At 39.5% G+C, this 21,134-nt stretch overlaps 1 protein-coding gene across 1 annotated transcript in view; it reads left to right on the top strand.

Moving 5' to 3' along the window:
* Positions 1–21,134, top strand: part of babam2 (BRISC and BRCA1 A complex member 2) — a 113,020-nt gene that overhangs the window by 67,342 nt on the left and 24,544 nt on the right. The window contains exon 7 of the mRNA XM_057859411.1: positions 4,396–4,505. Coding sequence (XP_057715394.1) covers positions 4,396–4,505 — 110 coding nt within the window. The remainder of the gene's footprint in view (positions 1–4,395; positions 4,506–21,134) is intronic.

Here is a 21,134-nt window from a genome sequence, read left to right as displayed (position 1 = left end):
CCAAAATAACCCAGTTTTAAATTGATTTTTTCATATCGGCTGGTCGGTTAAAAGAAAGGGAAAAAAAGGCTGATATCGATATACATTAAATTTCCAAATATCAGCGCCAATGATCAGCCAGGCTGATAATTGGTCAATCTCTAGTATAGACAGTAAGTCATTTGCCATGATCAGCTGCAACCAGTTGGGATGAAATGGTGTGTGGCATACTGAATCTTATGAGTGAACATTAAGTGTCCTAACCTTCACTTAACCCCTAACACTGACTCACTGAACCCCTGGGGTTTGATCAAATCCAGGTTAAGAACCACTCTAATGCTACATTCTGATATCATAAATGATTGAAGAAAGGATTCTCTGTTCAACCAAAAGGATTTGTGTTAAACTATATTGGACCATCTGGAAATTGTAGTCAACTGTCTGTGTCTTGCACTTGTACCCTACACAAGTTGTGCTTCCATACACAATACATAAAATGAGAATGGAAATGGCTGAATGTTAAAAGGCTACTTGTAATTATTTTTTTTAATTATTTGACTGATTCAATATAACTTATGGCATCTCTTTGCTTTCTGTTGAACAAGATGAGTCTGACTAATTCCATGAAAAGGCTCTCCCCTCAACAGCTTCCTTCTTCTGACTGTATTGCGTGATAGTCCCATGAAGACTATGTACAAGTTGCCCCATGTTCCTCCTCTGGCCTTCTCACCTTTCTGTTAGTTCTCATCCATCTGTGTTCCATGTCCCAGTAGAATAAAAAAAGGGCTCTATTAAATCACCTTTAAAGACAAAAACAGGACTTGACAGCTACAAACTGGAGCAAAATAATCTTCTCCCAAACCTCACAAACCACTGCAGCCCCACATTTCATGCCTGTTCCTATCTGTCCCATATCGTCAGCGGCTGAAGCCGCCGGCGCTGCTGTGAGACATAGAGCAGCCCTTGTTTACTGATGCAGACTATATTGATGTGAGCTGATTCCATCAGCCGACACTTTTGGATGCCACACATTCTGCCATCTTTTACTGCTTCCTATGTTTTTAGCCCCAAATGTATCTTCAGCAATAATACACATTTTCTCACTAAACAAAAGGGCAGCTGATATTATGCAGATAAAAAGTCTGTGGCCACTACTTTGTTGCTTTGTTGCTGACTACGATAACTCTTAATTTTACAGTGATCATTTTGACATGGAAGAACTAACAAAAAGATAATGCATGCCTTCGCGAATCTCGGCGGTTGGGGAAAAAACACATCTTTTTGACTTAACTAAAATTTTATGCTACTCTCTGATAGTTACCACACCAGCTGTCTCCTAAACTATTAAATGACATCTTCTTTTATCGAAATTTTTAAATGCAGCATTTATGTAGCAAAGAGCAGCAGGCATTTCAATTGTACGCATTATGTTTGGGTCGCTGAAGTATGAAAGTACCCTGCAAGTGCATTTATATTAATTCATTCAATTCTTTCTCTGAACCGTTTATCCAAACGAGGGTTGTGGGGGTGCTTGAGCCTATCCCAGCTAACAATGGGCAGGTGGCAGGTTACACCTCAACTGGTTGACAGCTAGTCACAGGACACATTGAGACAAACAACCATATACGCACATACACACACACACACGCACACACACCCACACACGCCCACACACACACACGCACACACACACCTACGGACAATTTGGAGTGTTCAATCAGCCTATAATCCATGTGTTTGGGATGTGGTAGGAAATAGAAACAGAATACACAATGAAAACCCGTGCAGGCATGGTGAGGCCGGAGCCGTCATTGAACTAACATTCTCAAAACTGTGTGGTGGAGGCCGGAGCCGTGATTGGACCAACATTCTCAAAACTGTGTGCTTGACGCTAACAACTTTACCACCATGCCACATGATTACATTAATGACCACAAATGTTCGCAACCAAATGCAAGTTGGCTGTGACTCGAGATGCATTTGGCAGATGAGGTCGATTATATTTTTAGAATCCACCAATCACCAAGCCCCAAAATTAATGAACCACGTGCATTTGTCTGGCGCAATCCTCTGTAAAATATGAAGTGTCTCTTTTACCCTACGTTCTAGGTAGTAACCTTTTATCCCCCCCAAAAAAACAAATTTTGCTCTGAACTCGAAGGCTGTCTGTTGCACTTATCTTTTTGAAGCAATACCTACAGGGTACCGTGGGGTCTTAAAAACTGGGAAAAGTCTTAAATTTGATAACCGTAAATTAAGGCCTTGAAAATGTCTTAAATTTTGTTTACAATTTCATCCTCAAACGTCTTAATTTTTCCCTGTCTTATCTGTGTGATAAAGCTGATAACTGTATAATAGGTAAACTAACAAAAAAAGTATGGAACGTTGTGTCGTAAAATTATTTTTCATTTTCTACAACTTTATCGATCTCTGACCGATAAATGCACAGACTTCCGCGTTTTCGAAAATGCAGCATTACGTTGGAGCTTTACGTACAGTCAATCGCTGACAAGCTGTCGTCGTTGGCGCAGCAACTTTGGGATGTGAAAGTGCAGATTTAACCCATTGTGGTTGAGTGACTCAAAATATGACTGAGTTCAGGCTGTAGCAGGGAATGATTGGGAGGCTCGGTGCAGCCTGTGCCATAAAAACTTCAAGCTCGGCACAATGGGACATATGGCCTTGGAGTCACACATGAAGAGTGCTAAACATTTAGCATGCTCAACAGCTACAATGAAGCAGGAACCCATATCTCAGTTTCTGCTCAGCTAACCCGACTCTAACTTCAACAGTCACCTCTGCTGCCAGACGCACCGAGCCCTCTCAGCCAGGTAACATACGAGATCTTTGTGGCTCGACGCCAACTCTTAAGGCAGAGGTGACGTGGACACTAAAGACAATATCAGACCACCACTTGTATTCCTCAAATGACAATATAAGCGAGCTCTTCAAAGTCATGTTCCCCGACTCTGAGATCACCACTACTTTCATATGTGGGAGCAACAAGACTGCCTACATTACTATGTTTGGTTTGGCCCCTTTCATCACGAAACAACTGACCGAGCAGTTCAATAACCCGTCTGGATTTGTGGTCATATTTGACGAAAGTCTAAACAAAAGTACAAAAACTAAACAGCTTGACATTCATTTACGCTACTGGGTTGGTGACTGCGTGATTGTTACTTGGCCCTGTATTATGCTGTTATTCTTAGTTGTTCTGACAGATTCTTTTGCATTATTACATAAATGTATGCCAGAATAGGTGCGAGATTGGTCTTGAATTTCATTGGATGTGGTCTTGAAAAGGTCTTAAATTTGAATGGAAAAATCCTGGGGGAACCTTGTACCTAAGATGATTACATTTTGAAGATTCATTGTATCATTCCTATCCAATGTACTTCACTTAATACATTTTTAAATAAATTAACTTCTTCATCCACCTTGTCAACCACATTTTTCCTCAAGTTGAAGATTAGTTTGGTTTTGTGATGAGCAGACAAAAATCTTTCCAATTAGTTCATGAGGCTGATCACATTGGGACACAGTTCACTTAAACAGGTTAACAGTATTTTACACAGTATTTTCGACCATCATGTATGGTGGTTAGATTTCCCTCACCATGGTGAGCAGCAGCAATTATACCAACTGGATGAGTTCAAACCATCTGTAAGACATTTGATTATCATTGCAGAGACTTTGTCAAGGGAGGGAGAGAGAAAGCCCATAATATTTGATATGAAATTGCACTAATGACAGTGCCTGAGAAGTGGCCATGCTCTAGGAAATGTATCACACAATGAGAAAGTCAAACCTCTGAGAGGCAGCCGAAGGTTTTAGCACGCAGCTCCGGGTGGCCTCTGTTACCATCTCACACATGAGTTGATTGGTGCTTCCAGTCATCAGCTCAGCCTCATGTTGCAGATGTTGAAACTAATGTAGCATGAAACAAAACAGATGTTTCTTCTGGTGTCTTTCCTCTTATCCTTTTTACTGTCTATGATATTTTAGCACCTAAACAATTGTTTTACTCATACAGTACTGCATTTGTTCATTTAGTCAAGAAACTGTGCTTTGTAATACATGGACCACATTGCATACGATAACTGTTACTAATATCTTTTTTAAACAGAAATGTGATATCTCACCATCAGTATAACGAGACAGCCCATACTTTGTCTGGCACATGAGAGCTTCAGCCTTAAGCAAACGCATGATGCAGATGTTCTCACAAGTTTTTTCTCTGATAAACATGATCAGTGCCTCTATTTAGGTTTGGCGATGTCACCTCTGCTTAAATCACACGCATAATCCTTTGTGCAAAATTGATAGGTGCATCTCTGTGGGTTAGTGATCAAGCGATGCCTCTGCGTGTAAAAACCTTTGTGAGTGTTCACTTTTTTCTTTTTCCTTTCCTAGGATACTGCACTGGACCCTGGAGAGCATGTGGCTCTTCTGTCTGTGAGCTTTGAGGATGCAGAGGCAACTCAAGTATTCCCCAAACTCTACCTTTCTCCAAGTATTGAACAGTAAGTATTACATTTGCAACCTAGGCTAATGTGCTTGCATTTTTGCTAGCAGTATTGTATTGCACTCAGGGTCAGCAGTCCAGCACAATGGTGAATTTGGTAACAAAGTGAAAAAAACAGATTGAAGCAGAATGGAAAAGTTGGGGGGGAAAAATGTTGGGTGTATTATTTGACAGAAGAGTCGCTGATGATATTTACGGAGTTGGCTTGTTTACCTGCCCATTGACAGCTGAGATAGGCTCCAGCATATCCGCCATGACCCTTGTGAGGATATTCAGTATATATGAATGAATGACATCGATACATGTTTTGTGTAGGAGCTTGTTTGATGTATGAGAGGTTAGTTGCAGATCAAGAGTGCAAGTGCAGATGAAATGCAAGTTCAATTTGTGTGTCTATCCAGTTTCTTTGTGCGTACGTGTGTGTGGGTTTGAAAGAGAGAGACTGAGGGAGAGAGCGAGCAAGAGAGAGTGAGAGAGCCAGGTATAGGCCCACTTTGACTCCAGGGCCCAGCGGTCTGGGCTTTCTTGCACAGAATAATCTCAACCTGATGTTTATTTACAAGCACACGCCCCGTCGCACCAGGTTAACAGACTTCTGCCCCTCCTTGTTTGCCAAACTCCATCCCCCCTTGCTCAGAGTTCTTTCGTTTCCTCTCTGCCGCCTGTGTTTTTTCCTGCTCCGGCATTCTTTTTTTTCCCCGATTCATATTGTCAGTTTCTTCTCCTTCTTTTTGTGGCCATCCCCATGTGTGACCAATTAGCCCTCACCTTACATACACGCATACATTCACAAATACTGTCAAATTTGTCAACCTCAAGGCCAAGTGGCTAGATCTGGCCGACCACATCATTTGGTCTGGTCTGCGAAAGCAAATTTTGTCAAATCCCTGATTGTGCCACTTTATCTATACATATATAAATGTTGAGATATCACGTTGTTTATACCAATCTTAAATTTGTTTAAAAAATATATGTGTGTGTATATACATTTATATATATATATATATATATATATATATATAATCTCAATTTTCTGGGGGAAGGAGAGGAGGGCATTTTTTAAAAAATAAATTTTTTTAAACGGCAAAACCCTATCTGGAGGTGAGCGCACGCGAGAGCAGAATTACAGACGCCATGACTTCAACGAGATTTTATCGCGTACTTATCTTGTTTCGATCCAAAAACTCCATGTCGCATGTATCACTGAGTGTCAAGACACAGCTGTGAATGGCCACAGCTGGATTTTTTGGGGATTTTATTGGTGAAACATGGTAATATAACAAGTGTCGCGATGCAGAAATCGCAGACATCAAGGAGTGGTCGAGATGTTCTTTTTCATATATTAACCCTTTTAAACGTTTTTTTTTTCTTTGTTTGGATCGATTATTTATCATCTAACATATCGGGAAAAATGCAACAGTAATAACAAAGAAAAAAAATACAACAAAGCGATAGCTATGAGGTAGATATCCGCGACTTTTTTACAGATGCCATTTTTTTTTTCATTGTGACATAATTTGTTTAAAAGTTCAAAATATGCGATTTTTTTGAACAAAATATTACACATCAATTAATGAAGCTAAAAATGACATTTTGAATAATAAATATAATTCCCTTGTTTTCATGGCTGGGGTTGAAACAAAAACGGTTGCGCAATGTATGTAAACGGGGGTTTCCAGGGTAAAACGGGCAAATTAAAAATAGTTCGGGGGCTTAATACGCCATGAATGTGCTATGGCAGCATATACGGTAGCCTTAATATTCTATCAAACACAACAGTTGTTTTGGCTTAAAATAACAGTTTCTTTTAAAAAGGAGTGCAAGAGCAGAAACTACTTTTTCAGTCTTGTATGTGTTTTCCGCCATATATATATATATATATATATATATATATATATATATATATATATATATATATACAGTGCCTTGCAAAAGTATTCGGCCCCCTTGAATCTTGCAACCTTTCGCCACATTTCAGGCTTCAAACATAAAAGATATGACATTTAATTTTTTTGTTAAGAATCAACAACAAGTGGGACACAATCGTAAAGTGGAACAACATTTATTGGATAATTTAAACTTTTTTAATGAATAAAAAACTGAAAAGTGGGGCATGCAATATTATTCGGCCCCTTTACTTTCAGTGCAGCAAACTCACTCCAGAAGTTCAGTGAGGATCTCTGAATGATCCAATGTTGTCCTAAATGACCGATGATGGAAATGGAAATGGAAGGAGCATCAGACCACTGCAAATCTACCAAGACCCGGCCGTCCTTCCAAACTTTCTTCTCAAACAAGGAGAAAACTGATCAGAGATGCAGCCAAGAGGCCCATGATCACTCTGGATGAACTGCAGAGATCTACAGCTGAGGTGGGAGAGTCTGTCCATAGGACAACAATCAGTCGTACACTGCACAAATCTGGCCTTTATGGAAGAGTGGCAAGAAGAAAGCCATTTCTCAAAGATATCCATAAAAAGTCTTGTTTAAAGTTTGCCACAAGCCACCTGGGAGACACACCAAACATGTGGAAGAATGTGCTCTGGTCAGATGAAACCAAAATTGAACTTTTTGGCCACAGAGCAAAACGATATGTTTGGCGTAAAAGCAACACAGCTCATCACCCTGAACACACCATCCCCACTGTCAAACATGGTGGTGGCAGCATCATGGTTTGGGCCTGCTTTTCTTCAGCAGGGACAGGGAAGTTGGTTAAAATTGACGGGAAGATGGATGCAGCCAAATACAGGAACATTCTGGAAGAAAAGCAGTGCCTTGCAAAAGTATTCGGCCCCCTTGAACCTTGCAACCTTTCGCCACATTTCAGGCTTCAAACATAAAGATATAAAATTTTAATTTTTTGTCAAGAATCAACAACAAGTGGGGCACAATCGTGAAGTGGAACAAAATTTATTGGATAATTTAAACTTTTTTAACAAATAAAAAACTGAAAAGTGGGGCGTGCAATATTATTCGGCCCCCTTGCGTTAATACTTTGTAGCGCCACCTTTTGCTCCAATTACAGCTGCAAGTCGCTTGGGCTATGTTTCTATCAGTTTTACACATCGAGAGACTGACATTCTTGCCCATTCTTCCTTGCAAAACAGCTCGAGCTCAGTGAGGTTGGATGGAGAGTGTTTGTGAACAGCAGTCTTCAGCTCTTTCCACAGATTCTCGATTGGATTCAGGTCTGGACTTTGACTTGGCCATTCTAACACCTGGATACGTTTATTTTTGAACCATTCCATTGTAGATTTGGCTTCATGTTTTGGATCATTGTCCTGTTGGAAGATAAATCTCCGTCCCAGTCTCAGGTCTTGTGCAGGTACCAACAGGTTTTCTTCCAGAATGTTCCTGTATTTGGCTGCATCCATCTTCCCATCATTTTAAACATCCTCCCTGTCCCTGCTGAAGAAAAGCAGGCCCAAACCATGATGCTGCCACCACCATGTTTAACAGTGGGGATGGTGTGTTCAGGGTGATGAGCTGTGTTGCTTTTACGCCAAACATATCATTTTGCATTGTGGCCAAAAAGTTCAATTTTGGTTTCATCTGACCAGAGCACATTCTTCCACATGTTTGGTGTGTCTCCCAGGTGGCTTGTGGCAAACTTTGAACGAGACTTTTTATGGATATCTCTGAGAAATGGCTTTCTTCTTGCCACTCTTCCATAAAGGCCAGATTTGTGCAGTGTACGACTGATTGTTGTCCTATGGACAGACTCTCCCACCTCAGCTGTAGATCTCTGCAGTTCATCCAGAGTGATCATGGGCCTCTTGGCTGCATCTCTGATCAGTTTTCTCCTTGTTTGAGAAGAAAGTTTGGAAGGACGGCCGGGTCTTGGTAGATTTGCAGTGGTCTGATGCTCCTTCCATTTCAATATGATGGCTTGCACAGTGCTCCTTGAGATGTTTAAAGCTTGGGAAATCTTTTTGTATTCAAATCCGGCTTTAAACTTCTCCACAACAGTATCTCGGACCTGCCTGGTGTGTTCCTTGGTTTTCATAATGCTGTCTGCACTTTAAACAGAACCATGAGACTATCACAGAGCAGGTGCATTTATACGGAGACTTGATTGCACACAGGTGGATTTTATTTATCATCATCGGTCATTTAGGACAACATTGGATCATTCAGAGATCCTCACTGAACTTCTGGAGTGAGTTTGCTGCACTGAAAGTAAAGGGGCCGAATAATATTGCACGCCCCACTTTTCAGTTTTTTATTTGTTAAAAAAGTTTAAATTATCCAATAAATGTTGTTCCACTTCACGATTGTGTCCCACTTGTTGTTGATTCTTGACAAAAAAATTAAATTTCATATCTTTATGTTTGAAGCCTGAAATGTGGCGAAAGGTTGCAAGATTCAATGGGGCCGAATACTTTTGCAAGGCACTGTATATATATATATATATGTATATATATATATATATATATATATATATATATATATATATATATATATGGTAGCTTTTGTTTTGACTACCAGGTATCATTAAATTTGCACATACAGTGGTACCTCGACATACGATCGCTTCGACATCCGACGTAAAATTTGACTCACCGTTTGTTTGTTCATCCGACGAAATGCCCGAAATACGACGATTTATGACAGCGATGCAATTTCATTGTTTTCCTGCAAGACGGACACACGGTGGATTATCTTGAGAGAAATCAACATGGGTTTCAAGAATGTTAAAGCAGGTGGTGAAAAAAGGAAAAAAAGGTCAGGCTTACTAGTGGAAAAATATGAGCGTGGGGTGCGCGTCCGTGAACTGCTTGACAATACTCCTCCGACCTTCGTTTGCCAGTCTTTATAAGTTAAGGTGACAACCATCACCAAAGAGATGGCCAGCTTCGTCAGGTTTTTAATCATTTATTTCAGAACTTGTGCAACACAACTGCCAGCAACAACAGGACGTTACAAGTGAAAGTAATATCTCCACTGCACTCTCTCGCTTTGCCGTCAGCCCTGCGGTGCGTTCAGGTACACCACACAAAATACAACTGCCACTTTAGAACCCAATTTGTTACATTATTACAGTTATTGTTATTATTATTAATATTATTTTATTATTATTCCGATTTTTATTCATAATGTATTTGTTTTGCTCTTTGTAATTGCTATTTGCAATAGTAACAGCTAGGGTTGTTCCGATCATGTTGTTTTGCTCCCGATCCGATCCTGATCGTTTTAGTTTGAGTATCTGCCGATCCCGATATTTCCCGATCCGATTTCTTTTTTTTTTTTGCTCCCGATTCAATTCCAATCATTCCCGATAATTTTTCCCAATCATATACATTTTGGCAATGCATTTAGAAAAAAATGAATAAAACTGACGAATTTATACATTCAACATACAGTACATTAGTACTGTATTTGTTTATTATGACAATAAATCCTCAAGATGGCATTTACATTATTAACATTCTTTCTGTGAGAGGGATCCACGGATAGAAAGACTTGTATTTCTTAAAGGATAAATGTGACTTTATATATTGTGACTAAATATTCCCATCTAGTGTATTTGTTGAGCTTTCAGTAAATGATACCGTAGCCATTTAACTGTTCTGCCCAAATGCATGATGGGAAGTGCAACCATGACTGTGCGTAGTGGTACCAATTGATATATCTTCTCTGCGTTGGGAAATAACATAAGGTGTTAAGAAAAAGATCAATTACTACCTTTCTTCCCCACATTGCTTCCCACGATATTTCTAATCGTAGGGAGGGTTTGTAAAGCTTTAGCCAATTAAAAAAAGGCTCCAAAGGCTGCCAAAATTCACTCTACTCATTTTACGCGGCCTTTTGGCTCTATATATAGGTAATACGGCGCCATTACAGATTGAACGCGACAATGCGTGAGTGGGTCGTGCAGCGCATGCGTTAATTGCGTTAAATATTTTAATGTGATCATTTTTTTTTTTTTTATTAATTACCGCTGTTAACGGGATAAATTTGATAACCCTACCTTAAGTCTAAACTAAAGACTCTGGATGAGTGTGACATATTGTGTCTGTAACGTTAAATACAATTAGAAAACAATTTAATGAAAAAATTTCTATATGTTAAAACAAGGCATGTCCGATATTTTTTTGCCGATTCCGATACTTTGAAAATGACGTGATCGGACATCTCTAGTAACAGCAGTATTTATTAAGGATTTAGTATAGGTTTTCGGGCTGTGGAACGGATTAATGGAATTATAATGCATTCTTATAGGGAAATCCTGCTCGACATACAACCATTTCGACTTACAAACAAGGTCCCAGAACGAATTCACTTCGTATGTAGAGGTACCACTTTGGTACATCCATGATGCACATACTCTGTGTTGTAATATATCGTAACAATAATATCACAGTACACAAGTCAAGCTAATGATGTCAAATTGTATCGAATACAAACCTGTATTAAAAAGTATCCCTTTCAAAGCATTGTAATTTGCGATTTTGATTGCCACTACCAGCAATTTTTTTTCAGTGGTAAAAACTGAATTATGCAGAAGTGCAATATATTTCATTAGTTTTAATAAATTGAGCATTATAATTTTTGTAAAGACTTTCTTCTCGTACAGCTACTGTATGGGATCTGATTAGTGTGCAGCTGTAGCTTATTAGGAGGCCAGTTTGCATTTATTAATTACTGCCTGACGAACAGCAAACCTTCCGGTTTTAATTAGATGCATATTTTTGGCTTGTGTTGCCTGTACGGGGTTATGCCCTATTTAAATATGCATTTTGCTATCACTTGCAACATACATTGCATTTATGTTACTTTTTTTGCTGTAATGCTCAAGCCTCTCCTCCTCTTCCAGTTACATGAGGAGATGAGACAGAAGGAGGCTAAAGGCAGTGTGGTGCAGCGTTTGAACTGAAGAGCTCTGGCGCAGGACTATGAAAAAAGGGTGGTTGACGGTGCTGAAGCAGGGGGTGATAAATGAGAAAAGCAACAGTGCAAATGCAGAAGCTCCATAGTAGCACTTGGAGCCAAACTCATTTGCCATTGCCACCCTCCTCTTCCTGCTCAATGTTAGCTCTTTCTCTAAAGACATTTGCACATATGCATATCAAGGCCCTCTCTGAATATACCCAGTTACATGCTTTGTGCACCTTTTTGTCAGCTGTGTGGGAGTGTGTTAATTCATGACCTGAGGCTGCGTCTTCACTGTTGTTTAAAAACAAATGATTGCATGTGTGTACGAGTTTGTGCATGATTGCATTTGCTGTTATTCATCATGGATGCTCCTTAATTTCACATGGGAATGCAAGTTAGCCCGCCTTTTACCATACATGTGTTTATGCAAAAATTTTTTGCCCTGTTAGTTTCCCTACATGTCCTTGCTGACCCTGTTTAGTCTTGTAGCATGCTCATTATCTCTACATTGGCTCTGATGAAGAGGAAAATGTCTGTCTGCTGTATTTTTTGGCAAGGTTTTAATATCACAGCCATATAGAGCATTTTACCCAGTTGTCGTAAATAGTAAATTATGAAGTTTTATTTCCTTTCGTATCTATCGTATCATCTTAGAATTGTTTAAATCAGTTCTTATTTTGTGGATTTAGAAATCTAGTGTTTTGAACGGAATATTTTTTTCATAGCCACGATGATCAACTAATAATTATTACAGTATACTTACTGTCCAAATTATTGGTTGTAGGTGTGTGCATCATTATTCCCTGGCATTCACCCTCTACTCGCTTTCTGATTGCCAGTTAATTGATTTTATTTATTTATTTACCTGATTTGTATTTCATATTTTTAATTTACTTCCCGCCTTATCTTTCTAACCACCTCTTTGCCTTTTTTTCTATGTCTGCAGCCTGCTTCCTCTCTAGCCATCTCTCTCCATTTTCTATCACTCTCTTTCCTTCGCTGATCCCTCTGGCTGATCCTCAAAGGGAAACGACTGAGTGAGTGGGACTTAAAAGCAAGAAAAGCGCTCTGCTCTATCCAGCAAGGTCGCTCACTCAATGGAATCACAGTGAAGAAAAATAATACTATATACAATATACATATATATATATATATATATATATGTACATACATACATACAATCAATGATTTATTTTTAAATCAACACGCCAGAGAGGAGAGCGTTTCCCTTTCTCTCATTTTGTCTACCTTCCATCTCTCCATTTTTCTCTTCCTTCACTCCTCGGTTGTTTGATATCCTACTGTCATTCTTTTTCAGTTGGGGCTTGTATCTAAGAGCTCTGAACAAAACTTGTATGCCCCCTTGAGCTACTGCGTTGTACCTATGTTTCTATTCCCACTGGCTCCCGCTTTCTTCCTCTCCCTCACTATATTTTCTTCCCGTCTTAAAACAACCCGTCTCTGTAATGTTTTCGGCCTCACAGCAAGGAAAGAAAAAACATGTTTAAGTGACCCGATAAACACCCACAGTTTTACCGGTGCTGCATTGTATATGCAGCTCGCTCCATTATCTCTTTGATGGGACTGTATGCGTTTCTTTTTCTAGAACAAATATTGATTTTTGAAAAGTCAACAAAAAATGCACATCGCTTAAGTTTCTTATGTTATATAATGTTTATCAACTGCTCATAAGCAAATAGGATGTTAAATGCCAGAGTGTGTGCAGTTGGGGATAGGTAGGGAAAAAAAGCTTTTCTCCTTTTTATTTATTTATTTATTTTTGTTTTGTTCCCAACATAAATGTGCCAACAGTGGTGGCTGCTTTCTGAGGGAAACTCCACATTGACCCATGGAACTTCACACATAACGACTTTTTAGTTTGCATCCTATGTCCAAAAAATAAATATTTATATAGAGGTCCAAAACACCAATCTATGCACACTAAAATGTCAAATATGTTGATTTCCAAAGCTCTTTGCACAGTGGTTAAAACAGACAAAACCCTGGGGGGTTGTTGCAATAGTTGTACCCCAAGGATGGAGATCAACAAAAAAGTTCTCAAAAAATAAACGTCCTTAACAAGTCACAAAAAAACGTGGGGATCATGGGTTACTCACTTAGATTAGAGCATTTTCTGGATTGACAAGGTTGTTTAGCTTTTTCTGTGTTGTATTTGTGTATGTGTGTATGTTAATTAAGAACATTGAGATGCTAGCCAAAGCATGTAAAATGGACATCATAAGTTATACGTAACATCCACTTTTTTTTTTTGTTTTTGTTTTTTTTTGTTCAAGTATAATTGTGCCCCAAGATAGGTAGGCTAGGCGATTTTCATGACGTCAGTGACCTCAAGCACCTTATGAATAAATTACAATTAATATTGTGAGCCAGATCCTCCTGTCAAATTGGTGTCATACGTCCCTAGATATCCGTTTTGATGAATGGAGAAAGAAAAATCTCAACAGTCAGTCCAAATTTTTTTGAAAACCTTACAAGAATAGAAGTGCAAAGGAGAAACCAACTCATTTTGTATAGATGTCATATTCAGATGATACGATGCTTTTGTATTGACAGAGCATTAACGTTCAGCAGCCATAATTAAGACTTCATCTACACCAGGAGGGATAACTTTATCCCGGTTATTTTGCAGACTGTTTCTTTATACCTGTCTGCACTACGTTTAAGGTGCGTTTAAGGCCCCCCCGTGCTTCTGCAAGGTACTCCTGAATTTAAAGAGCATACGACAGGAGAATAAAAAGTCTTAAATAGCATTATTATGTGAATTAGAATCATATTTTGAGACGGTTCGACTATATACAACAATTTAGCAAAGCGCAGATGACGAGAAATTAGTCTTTTAATCTGCCGGTTAGCCACGCCTACCATTATAGGGCTCAAGCGTCCCCAACAGGTGGATGACATCAGCGGGAGAATGGGCTCATCGGTTTTACTATACAGCCCATTGAGGGGGAATTATTCAGAACGAGGAAAACGCGACGAAGAGAGCCGCAAAATGTCGTTGTTTTGGTCTCTCTACTCCAATATTTTTACAGGATATTCTTTTTATCCAAGTATTTTTCCCCAATAGCTAAATAAATGGTTTGAGAAGGACCAGTCAGCCCGTCGAGGGGGAACTATTCACAACGAGGAAAACGCGATGAAGAGATCTGCAAAATGTCATTGTTTCTGTCTCTTTACTTCAAAATTTTTACAGGATATTCTTTTTATCCAAGTATTTTCCCCAACTGCTAAATAAATGGCATGGTCATGACAAATAACAGTCTTGTGCTAAATGGAATATGAAATAATAAAAATGCACTTATTCAGGACGACATGGCAAAATTACTCCATAATGGTCAAAACTGCCAACTTCACCTTTACTGTCACCAGGCATGAAAATCTCACCTTTCGGTGAAATTCGCCGTTTTGAAGTCAAAAAGGGCGACCAACGTGAATTGCGTAGATCCGAGGAGAAATTCTTTTTGGGAGGGGGGGGGGGGGGGGTCGAGAGGTTTTATTTAATTATTATTATTATCATCATGTGATTAACTTAGTACGTAAACTGAGCACTTAAGAACACAGTCAGCAAATCCTTCTAGATGCTTCGCTGACGAGAACCAATCATCAGCCCAAGCTGCGTTCCATTATTCCAAACGCGCGCACTCCTTACACGTGTACATGGAGTGCTCGGAGAGCCTTCGGTTGCATTGCAAAGCAGCGAAAACAAAAAGCAGGCCTTATCCACATCGGGGCAGACCAGAGCGCAGCATACACACTTGCCTGTATTTGCCAGCAGATTGAATTTGGTGAGTAATGGTTTAAATCGTTTTCACGTTTTGCGATATAAAAAAGTTACTGCCATTCGTTGCAGCTTGCGTTGAACACTGCCAGAGCTAGCCAAATCTCCCATGAAAAAAAATAGCTCCCGTTAAATTGGCGTCAAGCTTGTGTATTTAGCGGTAATATAAACGAAGAAACACACTGTTGAGTCAAATTAAGCGGCATTCTCTCGGATGGAGTGGGCGCCTCACATCGCTCCCGTCGTCTGCCGGAGACGCGTTATTTTGAGCTTGGATTTGAGCTGACGGCCGGTGTCGGCACAACAGCGGCCCGACGAGTGGTGGGAATGAGTCCTGCTTCTTAAAGCTTTTCAGAAATACAGGGATCCCTCGTTTTTCGCGGTTAATGGGGACCAGAACCCGCCGCAATAAGTGAAAACCGCGAAGTACCGCCCCAAACCCCCCCCCCCCCCATTTTTTTGTGCGTGTTCAATGCATTTATTCAGATTTTACATTGGAAAAAAGATACATATATATAAGACATGTTTTTTCACTTTTTTCACCAAAGTATCATTTATAAATGGTTTTCAAGCACTTCAAAATGTAAGAATTATGATAAGTTTTAAACATGTTACTGCCCCACCAAATTATTTTTAAACAAGAATAAAGTAGTTAGAAAATGCTTGGCTTTATTAAAAGCTTCATAGTGAGTCTACTCAAACCCTCTCAGGCTTTGGTAAACGGTGATTGGCACATGTGCAAAGTTTTTCTTTTTATATATATTTTTTTGTTTGAAGCAACTTATTTGATTGAATAATAAAGACACAAATGTCCTAGCCAAAATGTGGCCCAAACGCAAAACATTACTTAAATGGAAAAATTTGTTTCAATCAAGAAAAATAGTTTTCAAATGCTTTTTTTGTCTCAAATTTATTATTGCAATCAAAAACTTTTTTTTTTTTTAATTGAAGCTACTTTTTGGGATTAAAAGTATATACTGTATTTTGATTGAAGCAACTTTGTTTTTGATAGAAGTAACTTTGTTTTTTGATTGAATAATAAAAACACAAATCTAACTCCATCGTTATTGAGTGAGAAAGAAATTAAGAAAGCTTTAAAACTAAAAGCCACCGGGGAGTCTGTTTGTTTTTTTAAATATTTATATTTCATTACATAGACATGCGTCGTAGGGAAGGGAGATTGAGGGATAAAAAAAGGAGTTAGATGAGGCTGCTAAAGGCAGTGGATACCTCATCAGCTGGGTGAATAGCAGACCTGGTAAGAACAAGTTTGCAAGGATAGTCGGGTATTAAATCCAATTATGAACACAATTACAATGTTATTTTTCTATAAGATTTTTATGTCATTGCTTTATTAATCATTAGGTGCTAGAGTTGTTAAGTATGGATAATAATGAAATAATAGTTTTAAGAAAACTGTGCTGTTGGTGGCTCAGTGACCATCTGATGTGGTTTGTTCTCAGATGAACAAGTTAAAGAAGGAAGTTTTGATGCAGACTTTGAAGGAAGAAAAGAGGCAGACTGACTGAGTCACAGCCAGAAAGTGTTGATGACAGTTTTGATTTCTATTCACTGTTGCCCCCTCCCAATTAAAGTATGTCACAGTCGCAGCCAATTATTATCTAAAGCTGGTTAAAATTTAAGTTATGTTGTTTTAAGGTGTATTAACCCTTTAACACCTAAGCCTATTTTGGCCGAATTTGCATGCATTTGATGTTGCCTTTATATTTCAAAGAAAAAATTGTTTACAATAGCCAAATTGGGTCCCTTTTTTCAGGACACCTTGAACTTCATGTCTGAACTGTTGTTTTCTTCACTGACCAATTATAATCCACATTTTGGACCCAAAAAGACAAAAAAATCCCAAAATCTTTTTTCAAAATTTGTAAAGTTGGCGTCCCATTGACAACCAAACATGCTCGACCAACCGTTTTGAAGCTTGATAATATTTATTCAACTTGTTAGGATAAACATTCAATAGAAAAAAATAAGATTGAATAGTTTTATGTTTGACAATTCAACACAAACAGCAGGTATGGTCATAGGCGTTTTTGGCCTTTACACATACTATGGTCAAAACAGGCTATATAGTGTGCAAAATAGTGAGAAAAAAATGTGTATATATCATCTAACACAAAAAGGGTTTGGAAGATATCGCTTTGTGAAGTTAGGTGTTGTACCCATCACCTTATCAAAAGTATATACGTACATGCAATCAAGCTTCTCGCACGCACATCTACGTAAAAATTGAAAAGATTATAGTGAAGAAAAAATATATATAACATTGAAAAAAAGTATTTTAAAAAATATTGACAAGTAGTTAAATTTCTTGGATTTTTCAGGCATGCGACCCAATAAAGTTTTTTTTATTTATTTATTTTTTTTATTTTTTTTTTTTGCGCACTCAATAAAACTTCTTGAACAGGTCACGGAGCTGCGTCACACACAACGTCACACAGCCTACTCTTTAGCGCGCTGCTGTCACTTCTACTCGCCGAGACGCCGATTCATCAGAGGAAAACAACGACAAATACGTCTCATCTTCTTCCTTCAGTTAATGAAATAATGCATTAGCTTGTGCTAAATGTAGTTTTAGATTCATTCTGCACGTTTCAAAGTCGCTCGCTCAAACCAACCGGTGTTGTGCATTTTTCGTCACGTCACCGGCCGCTACTTGCTTCGCATGCCTCCCTTTCAATAGTTGGCGCCTCGCTCGGAAATTTATTAAAAATGATCACATTCGGTTCGTCCTTCCTGACATCACAACGACTCTTGGGATAAGTAGTATTTTGTGCAGCTTTCGCTTTTGAAAAAGGACAAGAAATGATGACAATGTGGAGATGGATACATGGTCCATGCAGCGTTTTAATGTATATTTATGAGTGCAATAAAACTATAAAATTCAAATGACATTATCTCCCGTTTTTCTCAGCCGATTGACTTCAAATAAAAACTGGTGTGGACATCAACTTCCGCACTTTCAAACGAGACCAACCAGCAGCACGTGGGTGATGTAATTACAGCGTGACGAAGCTTCAAAGACGATATGCGTAAACGCGTCGCTGCCGACACGTTCGGTGTTAAAGGGTTAAATACTTGTTCATGTGCTCCTTTTGATCTACGAGCACCCGCCCCTCCACCGGTCTCTGCATGGCCCTGCTGAAACACAGTGTGGGTCGACAGAGCTCAATATTTTGTTGGGGTCTACAATACAGTGTACTGGAACATATTTCCTCCACACCCTTCTCACCTTTTTAACCCCTGACCCATTTTCACGCCTGGTCACACCTCCCGAACGATATTTTATGACACCTAAATCGGACATATGTCATTTCCCTTCCCCGGCTTCGGAGAATGTAAACAAACCAAGAGGCGTGACAGCTAGCCGACATGCTAACCCGAACCGAGTGATGTTTCAAAGTCTTTGAAGCGGAAAATCACACATAACTAGCCAGGATTCTTTGACATGACGACAGGGTTGTCGATTGTCCTCGTGGATCGGCAAACCGCCCGGCAGAGAGCAATTTACAGCTCGTTCCCCGGAGGAGGGCGGCTGCAGTTGTTGTGCAGCTAACGTGCAGCTAATGTGCATGAGGAGAGCTTTTTACATGCCTATCAATGATCAAACGTAAGTAGTTCTTTATTTAAAGAAAGTTTGTAGTGTTTACTTTGTAATCGCTGTATTTGTATTTGACATAAAACAAAACAAGATGTTTACTCACTTCCTCGTAAGTCCAATGGTCCCCCAGTAGTAGTGTTTGTTTTGGCCAATATCCACGGTGAATGGGAACCTTTTGAAACTCCAAAAAGGTGCACACGCCTCTCTGTCATACAGCAAGATTTTTCTGCAGCCGTTTGGCTGGCGTGATGCGAAAAATAAACATATTAATCCGAAAAATCAGCTGAATCCTTAGTCCTCATACACAACAGTAGGCTGTATAGTGAAGAGGAGTCCTTCTCCCGTACACGTCACAGCGCCCTCCTCCTCAATGCAAGACCGAAGCCGGAAGTCACTCATTTTCATGGCGCGGGAGTCAAAAAACTAAATAAATATAGCGATCGCTTCCACACACATCCAAGCGGTCCATATCATTCAGGAGCATAAAATACCACATGTATTATGAAATAAACATGCTTTTTCGTGTCACATGCACTTTAATGGAGCAGCCTCATGTATTACGTAATCATACGCGTGGTTTACCTCTGATCCGGAAACTCATTACTCGCCGGCGGGAAATGTCGAGATTACCACACCTGCTAGACCACGGGTCGGGACCTCCGTTTTGTTAGCTGTTTTTTTTTTTTTTTTTAATTGTTAATGCATTTGAATGCGAGAGGGAGTGTGAGGGCATGCTCAGCTTTTACGAGCAGTCGTCGATTTGTGATTGATATAAATCTTGAGAAAACAACAATGGAAGCCTTACATCGTTACTCTGGATGCTACAATTGTTGCTCAGTTGCGCACTCCCCACATGGAAAAAAACAAAGTGAAACATGGTGTGGCGCTGCACATATTTTCTGGAAGGGTAAACCATAACCAAGGCACATGTACATAACAGTGGCTGAGACAGGCAGAGCTTTTCAGCACAGCCATTTTGTGAGTCTCACTCTCCTGGAAGTGGCGTAAGTTTTTACTGGTGAAAAAGTCACTTACACTGATCGCACATCTCTGTGACTTGGAGTACCACGCAGTTCACTTTTGTGGTTTAATTTTCACCTACGCATTTTTTATATACTTTAGTTTGGTTGGTATTGAGTTGGTAGGGATCAGCCCCGCTGCTGGCTGAGCTAAGACTTCACTCTCAAGACGAGCTGTGTACACCCATCTCCCTTCAATACGCAAAGGGAGGACCACCAATTGACCCCGAATTTAAGCATATTACTGTACTGCAACGTACGTTTGGAGGTCCAAAAAAAATGTGTGAATGCACCATCAGCTCATCATAGCTCGTTCATGTCAAGCAAGCAGGCCCATTCCACATTTAAAATTAAGGGTTGGTGGAAAGCCAGTTGCACTTATCAAGAACCAAATATGGCTCGCGAGATATAGACCCTACCCACGTGACGTCACAGCTCCGCTCTCCTGAATGGTACCGCCCACTTGTCCGTCAAAACATAGTGTTAACCTGTTACGGCTACGTACATTTCTCCTATTTACGGCGTGTTTTTCTGCTCCTTAACATTAATAATCAAAATGGTGAAGGCGTGTGTGGCTGTTGGTTGCACTAACAGAGAAGATGGAAGGAGAGACTTGAAGTTTTACCGTATTCCGAGGGATCCAAAGAGGAGAGCGAAATGGACGGCTGCAATTCGACGTGAAAACTGGGCACCAAAAAATCACCACAGACTATGTAGTAGTCATTTTATATCCGGTAAGATGCATTTAAGATATACTTAGGGGGTTTTGGGCTGACAAATAACCACAATTAAGATCATTGCGAGGCTAATCGCCGACAACATACGACGTAGTACGACATAGTTTCAAATTCAAGATGTTTGTGACTTCCCTTTCTTCCACCATCGTTATTTTTTGAATAATATTTAGCTGGTACCAAGTGAAAGAAACTGGCCTCGTCTACGGAGCTGACAAATAACCACAATTAAGATCATTGCGAGGCTAATCGCCGACAACATACGGCGTAGTACGACATAGTTTCAAATTCAAGATGTTTGTGACTTCCCTTTCTTCCACCATCGTTATTTCTTGAATAATATTTAGCTGGTACCAAGTGAAAGAAACTGGCCTCGTCTACGGGGCTGACAAATAACCACAATTAAGATCATTGCTAGGCTAATCGCCGACAACATACACGTATGTATGTCGTGAAAGTGCTATCGCTAAACCATATAAACATTAAAAGCCCTAGCTCCATTGACAAATGACATGAAATACATTAGACTTGACAGTGGATGTTAGCAAGAACAAAAGATTTTGAATTGAAAATTTCGTAAC

This window comes from Corythoichthys intestinalis, chromosome 15, assembly GCF_030265065.1.
Source record: "Corythoichthys intestinalis isolate RoL2023-P3 chromosome 15, ASM3026506v1, whole genome shotgun sequence".
Classification (NCBI taxonomy): domain Eukaryota; kingdom Metazoa; phylum Chordata; class Actinopteri; order Syngnathiformes; family Syngnathidae; genus Corythoichthys; species Corythoichthys intestinalis.
Note: the sequence above shows the minus strand (reverse complement) of the source record. Positions and strands in the feature narration are given on the sequence as shown.